The sequence below is a fragment of the Lethenteron reissneri genome, chromosome 2 (genome assembly GCF_015708825.2).
Source record: "Lethenteron reissneri isolate LAM-NWPU_2019-01 chromosome 2, ASM1570882v1, whole genome shotgun sequence".
In the NCBI taxonomy this organism is placed as follows: Eukaryota; Metazoa; Chordata; class Hyperoartia; order Petromyzontiformes; family Petromyzontidae; genus Lethenteron; species Lethenteron reissneri.
In genome coordinates, this window is record NC_083780.1 from 13,853,162 (window position 1) to 13,861,491 (window position 8,330).

At 53.2% G+C, this 8,330-nt stretch overlaps 1 protein-coding gene across 1 annotated transcript in view; it reads left to right on the top strand.

The window, feature by feature from the left end:
* Positions 1–8,042, top strand: part of LOC133341882 (uncharacterized) — an 18,086-nt gene extending 10,044 nt beyond the window's left edge. Inside the window, exons 2-5 of the mRNA XM_061550696.1 lie at positions 60–227; positions 701–839; positions 3,790–4,132; positions 5,714–8,042. Coding sequence (XP_061406680.1) covers positions 60–227; positions 701–839; positions 3,790–4,132; positions 5,714–5,783 — 720 coding nt within the window. The 3' untranslated portion in view covers positions 5,784–8,042. The remainder of the gene's footprint in view (positions 1–59; positions 228–700; positions 840–3,789; positions 4,133–5,713) is intronic.
* Positions 8,043–8,330: the final 288 nt, after the last annotated feature.

An 8,330-nucleotide genomic window follows, 5' to 3' on the forward strand; every position in this document is an offset into this window, starting at 1 on the left:
ACAAACCAGAGGCGCGCCCCATCGTACACCCCGACGCACACCCCACCGAGGATGCGCAGCCTCCGCCCCTACACCCGGACGCACAGCCCCTGAAGGGACAGCCGCACGCGCCCGTGGCACCCCCCGCCTCGCAGCGCCCGGACCAACACCCGGACCAACACCCGGACCAACACCCGGACGAGCACGCGGACGAGCACACGGAGGCGCAGACGGAGCGACATCCGCAGGCACCAGCCAGCCACCCAGAGCGCGCGCGCGCCCCGTCCCGCTCCCTCCCCTCGAGCGCTCCTCCTCCCGCCCCCTCCCCTCCTCCTCCCCCACCGCCCCGCCCGCCCCCGTGTCCCCCGGCGGGGGGGGTTGTTCGTGTGCGCGTGCGCGCCCGGTTTCCATGGTCACGACTGCGCCGAGGAGGAGGAGAAGGAGGAGGGGGCTGAGAAGGGGGAGGCGAAGGAGGCGAAGAAGGAGGAAAGGGGGGAGGAGGGGGAGGGGGCGGAGGAGGAGGGGGAGGCGAAGGAGGAGGGGGAGGAGGAGGGGGAGGGGGCGAAGGAGGGGGAGGCGAAGGAGGCGAAGAAGGAGGAAAGGGGGGAGGAGGGGGAGGGGGAGGAGGAGGGGGGAGGCGAAGGAGGGGGGGGAGGAGGAGGGGGAGGGGGCGAAGGAGGGGGAGGCGAAGGAGGCGAAGAAGGAGGAAAGGGGGGAGGAGGGGGAGGAGGCGGAGGAGGGGGCGGAGGGGGCGGGTTGCCGAGTGGCGCCCTGCAGGAACGGCGCCTCCTGCACCGGCGCGGCCGGCGGCTTCGTGTGCCGCTGCGCTCCCGGCTTCGCTGGGCTACGATGCGAAGCGCGTGAGCACCCTGCACCCATATATAGCACCCTGCACCCATATATAGCTCCCATATATAGCACCCTGCACCCATATATAGCACCCTGCACCCATATATAGCACCCTGCACCCATATATAGCTCCCATATATAGCACCCTGCACCCATATATAGCACCCTGCATCCATATATAGCACCCTGCACCCATATATAGCTCCCATATATAGCACCCTGCATCCATATAGCTCCCATATATAGCACCCTGCACCCATATATAGCACCCTGCACCCATATATAGCACCCTGCACCCATATATAGCTCCCATATATAGCACCCTACACCCATATATAGCTCCCATATATAGCACCCTGCACCCATATATAGCACCCTGCACCCATATATAGCACCCTGCACCCATATATAGCTCCCATATATAGCACCCTGCACCATATATAGCACCCTGCACCCATATATAGCTCCCATATATAGCACCTGCACCCATAATAGCACCCTGCACCCATATATAGCACCCTGCACCCATATATAGCTCCCATATATAGCACCCTGCACCCATATATAGCACCCTGCACCCATATATAGCACCCTGCACCCATATATAGCTCCCATATATAGCACCCTGCACCCATATATAGCTCCCATATATAGCACCCTGCACCCATATATAGCACCCTGCACCCATATATAGCACCCTGCACCCATATATAGCTCCCATATATAGCACCCTGCACCCATATATAGCACCCTGCACCCATATATAGCACCCTGCACCCATATATAGCACCCTGCACCCATATATAGCTCCCATATATAGCACCCTGCACCCATATATAGCACCCTGCACCCATATATAGCACCCTGCACCCATATATAGCACCCTGCACCCATATATAGCTCCCATATATAGCACCCTGCACCCATATATAGCACCCTGCACCCATATATAGCTCCCATATATAGCACCCTGCACCCATATATAGAACCCTGCACCCATATATAGCTCCCATATATAGCACACTGCACCCATATATAGCACCCTGCACCCATATATAGATCCCATATATAGCACCCTGCACCCATATATAGCACCCTGCACCCATATATAGCACCCTGCACCCATATATAGCTCCCATATATAGCACCCTGCACCCATATATAGCACCCTGCACCCATATATAGCACCCTGCCACCCATATATAGCTCCCCTATTAGCACCTGCACCATATATAGCTCCCATATACTAGCACCTGCACCATATATAGCACCCTGCACCCATATATAGCACCCTGCACCCATATATAGCTCCCATTATATAGCACCCTGCACCCATATACTAGCACCTGCACCCCATATATAGCACCCTGCACCCATATATAGCACCCCTGCACCCATATATAGCTCCCATATATAGCACCCTGCACCCATATATTAGCACCTGCACCCATATATAGCACCCTGCCACCCATATATAGCACCCTGCACCCATATATAGCTCCCATATATAGCACCCCGCACCCATATATCGCACCCTGCACCCATTATATAGCTCCCATATATAGACACCCTGCACCCATATATAGAACCCTGCACCCATATATAGCTCCCATATATAGCACACTGCACCCATATATAGCACCCTGCACCCATATATAGATCCCATATATAGCACCCTGCACCCATATATAGAACCCTGCACCCATATATAGCACCCTGCACCCATATATAGCACCCTGCACCCATATATAGCACCCTGCACCCATATATAGCTCCCATATATAGCACCCTGCACCCATATATAGCACCCTGCACCCCATATCGAGTAAATAGCTCCCTGCACTCCAAGCTCTACGCCCCATGAGCTGATTCCATCACCGCTCCATCTCCCAGTGGAGGTCCTCTCGGCCCCGTTCCGTGGTTGCCACTCCGCTCTGAGTCTCGACCATCGGCCACGTGACGCCTCCTGCCCAGGTCCCAATCACGTTTCCCCACAGCCGCAACCATCTTAGTTCACCTGCGTGTGTGTATGTGGTGTGTGTATGTGTGTGGGAGTGTATGTGTGTGTGTATGTGTGTGTGAGTGTGTGTATGTGTGTGTGTATGTGTGGTGTGTGTATGTGTGTGTGTGTGCGTTTGTTGTTGTTGTTGTGGGGAGCGGTAGTGTAGCGGTTAGCGCGCTGCACTACGAACTTGGCGACCCGGGTTCGATTCCCGCTCACGGCAAACACCAGTGACGATTATCTGAACCGGTTCTGGGCCTCCCCTAGGTCGACTCAGCCTCAAATGAGTACCTGGTGCGGTGTGTAAACATCGCCGCTAGGGAGACAAAGGCGGTCGGGCGTGGTGCTGGCCACCCACCCCCTCGTGTACCGTTCCGGCCTTCATAGGTGCTCGCTAACAGCACTTGCCCCTACAGTCTGTTAAGGCTATACGGGGGATCTTTATCTTTGTTGTTGGACTTCTTTCGCACCGTACATAGCCAACCGTGCTAATCGGAGGTGTGTGTTGGACTTCTTTCGCACCGTACGTTACCAGGTGGAACGCAACGCGAGGCGAGGGGGGAGAGGTTGATCTGGAACGGGGCTCTCTTGCCCTCCTCACCCCAGCACTGACATTTCTGATTATTTTTTCACAAAAAATGTTTTTAGACCAATACCAGTTACATTTCTAGATGTAAAACGAATTTCTTTAGATCAGATTTTTGTTTTTAGTTTGTTGCCCTTCCGCCGCACGGTCGGCTACGTACGATGCTCAAGAAGTCCAATAGACATACTCGGTATGGGGGATTGATATTTGTGTTTGCTATGGGAGGAACCCGGAGAACGCGGACGAGACTCCACACAGAAATACTCACCGAGACGGGAATCGAATCCGGGAGCTCCACGCTGCCAGGCAGCACCGCGCCACCCTGACAGAGATGCACTCACCACCCCTTGACACCCACCCCGCACCCCCACAGGTACCCCCCTTCGTGCTCTCCCACGCGAGCGCTCCCCCAGCGCTTCGGTTGTCAGAGCCGAGGGGCTCGACCCCGAGTCCCGGCAACAGAAGCAGCCGCGGATCGACGACGCGGTCCCCTTGGAGCTGCAGGCCCGAGTGCTCCCCCTGGCAGCCGCCGCGGGCGGCTCTGCGCTGCTGCTCGTGCTGCTGGTGGTGGCCGTGGGCGCGCGGCGTCTGGGGCGCATCGGCGCTCACGCGGAGGAGTCTCAGCTGGCCGGGATGGCGGCGAGGGGCACGGCGCCTCTCCACCGCCTGCGCGCCATTCACCTGGGACGCGCACAGGCGGCGCTGAGACGGGCCAGGTGAGGCCAGGGGAGGGGGGGTTGGAAGGGGAGGGGGTGGTTTGGCGGGCGGGTCGTTACATTGTTGTGTCGTGTAACCTCCCTCCACCCGACGCGGACAAACTTGTCGAGCTGCCGCGTGCGCGAATGTGTTCGGATTGCTTCAGGCGCACGTTCGCTCGTGTGGCGATTCTGTTAAATCGGAGGGTTTAGGACGCAATATTTTCCTTACGCGTCGATGTGACTAAAACACAACTGTTGCTAACGAAAGCCCTGCCAGACGTGGTATATCTCATCAGAAAGTTGCTGTTAAAATAGTCCTTTTAGAGCTGTTTTTGTCTTCTCAAGTTTTTGGCAGCCTTCTGACAAATGTGGCAGGGTTTGTTTTTGTTTGTTATGTAATTGGCAACGACACTTCATACTCAAGCTTCGTTCTCATCGAATCAATACGATGCGAGATAGAACTCGACATTGATGATTGCACACACGCCCGCGCGCGTGTAGACAGCAGTGTTCTTCAATCACAAGACATCATCAGTGTGAGGGCCGCCACACATTTGAAACCCTTGGGGGTTTGTGACAGCAGCACGGTGATGATGATTGGGGTGGAGTTTGCACGCCAGGGGCCGCACTAGAAGGCACCAGGGACCGCCAGTGGCTCGCGGGCCTTGCAACAAAGCACACTGGCGTAGAGTGAACGTGTGGTGCTAATAATAATAATCATGACATTTATAACGCGCCAAATTTTGCAGACACATCAATAACTCAGAGGCGCCGAGCCAAGCTTCAGGGCTGCTCGAAAAGCCTGACCCAAACAGATGTTAGACGTTTCTTAAAACTTAAAGGTCAAGAGTGCATTTGATGTTGCGGAGGTGCAAACGGAGTTCCACACCGAGGGGCGATAGCAGAGAACCGACGTGAGGCTGTAACAGTTCAAGACGGTGGTGGTGTCCGAAGCTGATGTTGCGTGACGCTGCGTGGGGTGCACAAGAGTAGGTGCTGCCACTCGTCACGGGCTGCAGTGGCCGTGGCAGCGAAGTGATAACACTCAAGCCACTCAGCAGGAAGGCACCTCGGTTCGATTCCTGACTGGGGCGCCTTTCTCTGTGTGGAATGTGTGTGTTCTCCCCCTGTTCTGCAGTGTATGTGTAAGAGAGAGCGAGTGGAGTTTGTATGCTCTCTGTTCTGCATGCATTTCCTCCGTGATTTTCCGGTTTCCTCCCATTGCAAATTAAAAAATGCTGAACTGGTCGTGGCCAATTAAACATCCCAGCTCCGAAAAATCACGTTGCAAATTACTCAATTGGAATCTCACGCAGCAGCAGTAACATCGCACCCTGCTACGAACCACTTGGCAGTAGACTCCTGAAAAAAAGTCTTGAGACTCAATGAGGCCTTCCTGCAGGGTACACACGCGGAATTGTCATAACTATCATAATCACTCCATCCATCATAATCGTAATCACCACAATCATCGTAATCATCATAACCACCACAATGAACATAATTATCATAATCTCCACAATCAGCATAATCATCACAATCATAATATTCATAATCACACTGATGTGATGGATGCCGGCCGGCCGGCCGGGTGTGCAGGTTCGATCGCCGCGCGTTCCAGGACGGAGTCGATGACGACTCGACCCGCGACGACAAACCACTCGTGTGAACAGAACGAGAATGGAACGCAGAGGGAACGGAACGAGCGCGGAACAAGTGCGGAACGGGCATGGGGCGACACACACAAGGCCCGTCGCCAGCGAGCGTGGAGTGCTAGAGAATTCGTTAAACACGTAGCAGGCTTTCGCGACCAATATTATTCATAATAACCGTTTTGGGTTAGATCGCGTTATTTATAAATGTGTCGTAATCCTCCATCACCCGACACGGACAATCAGCAAAAAAGTGTCACGTTGACAAAAGACAAATAGTTCACTGCTTTAGCCCACCGGTGTGTTGAAGCGTGAAACCACAACATTTACAATGTTTGAGAACGACGTGACACATTTTTGCTGATTGGCCATGTCTGGTGGTGGAGGGTTGCGACACATTTATAGATAACGCGATCTAACCAAAAAACGTTCATTATGAATATGATGCTAGAGAATGAATTGTACTGTCTATTTGCACCTCGTCTCTCTCTCGTCCTTCGCTTCACCCGTGTCCATCTCCTACTTCAACCATCGAGTGCAAAGCCGACTCTCGGTTATCCGGGGTAATTGGGAGAGAGAGAGAGGGGGGGGGGGTCATGGGGGAGACAGAGGTCCGGATTTAAAAAATAACCGTGGACAATTCACACCGTACGTAAATGAGGCTAGGACCACGTGTTTACGACCACACGGGGCGCTGGTGCGAACACGGGGAAGCTGGTGGACGTCTGCTGTCATTGATGCTCAAAGCACCGGACCCCGTTTTACTTGCCGACGTGCAGCCACGCACACACGTACGGACCCTGGACGAGTGAGGAGCAGCTTATACTCATAATATCTAAACAGCTCACGCGTGTAGACATACTCCGTTGACTCCCTACCCAGCCATTATTCAATAAACTGGAAAAATAATCGGATCGCGGATAATCGAGAGTTGGCTGTCGTTTGAATGGACCTCATCGTGTGTGAGTGCAAATCGAGTGATTTGACGTTTTCCAAAACTGAGAATTCGATCTGCTCTCAACAGCGACTGCTCGCACCAGCGTCTCCTGTGGTGTGAAGCAGCATTGCATGGACAACGGCTCTCAGCCTTATCCAGACCACCAGCTTCAAAAGAACTGAGTGTGGCAATTTTGTCGTTCTGCATAATAGAGGTTTTTGGGTTAGATCGCGTAAATATAAATATGTCGTTAAACTCACCAACACCCGATACAGCCAATTAGAAAGGTTTGTCACCTAAACAAAACATGCCAATTCGTTACTAGTTCGGCACACCGGTTGTGTGTTGGAGAGTAAACCCACAACAACATTTACCATTCGAGTACGGTGACGTTTCGCCGGTAATTACAACCAGCCTCATCAGGTGACAGCCAGAGTTGTGGAGAAATCCACCTCCTGTTTCGGTCTTGGACAGAGGAGGCATAAATGTGACGTCGTCACTTTTGAACCAATCAGGTGCGAAGATAAGAGGTGGCTACCAGTTTGTTTTACTTCTGTCCGAGTCCAGCTGTGCAACCAACGTTACACGCAATGAACCGATTCGAGGGGCGCGTAGATTACATGACGCTGTCCTCACAATGCACCGACTGACGTCACACGCAATGAACGCGTCATTAGCTCCGCCCCTGGCCCTGCTTGGCTTCAAGCCAGAATCTATCTATTGTTGTTGCGGTTGCACCCGATTCAAGAGCCGAATGGCTCACAGGGCTTTACCTAATAAATGAACTTTGAACTTTGAACTTGAACTGTTGTTAGGATGCCAACATTTTCAACCACTTTTTTGAGTCGGTGGTTCAAACCCCAAAATGTATAATATGGCCACACATTCAGTTATTTAGAGCGGGTGGTCTGGATAAGGCTGAGAACTTCTACACATGCAGCGCTACACACCCGTGTGTGTGTGTGGTTTAATGTTTTTTTCCCCTGCCAGTTGTGTTGGTGTTTTCTTGTCGTTTACGGATGCGAAGTAGCTTCCTGCTTAGCGTTGTTTTGTGATCGGACGGAATTAGTGACACGTTCTCTGATTTTACGAGTTCTTTTCACGGTAGCTTCCTGGTTCTTGCTGTCTGTGATTGGTTGGAGTCCTTCACGCGTAAGATTAGCCGCGGTTGGCTACGTGCGGTGCGAAAGAAGTCCAACATATACAGGACACACATACGTAGATCCCATCTGCTATATCACGTGGTACGGTAGGGTCACGTAGCTCAATGCTGTATGGATCATCACAGCCCATTGTACCTGTGGCGCACGACCACTGATATTATACATACGGGCATAATACCCCGGTTACAGCGGGGGGGGGGGGGGTTACGTTCCAGAAAGATGCGACGACGATCAACGTAAATCGAAGCCATGTTTGTTCAACGAGCGCTAAACACAGACAGCGGAGGGTACGGTGACGCGCTGTGTGTTCGCGTCTTCATCCTAGAGTGGTGACCTTCACTGCAAGAGGCACTTGGGCCACTGGCGGCCCCTGACGTGCGGCATCCCGACAAAACACAACAAGTGAAAACACCCTCCCCCCCCCATCATCATCGAGCTATGTCAAAAACCACCAACGGCTTCAC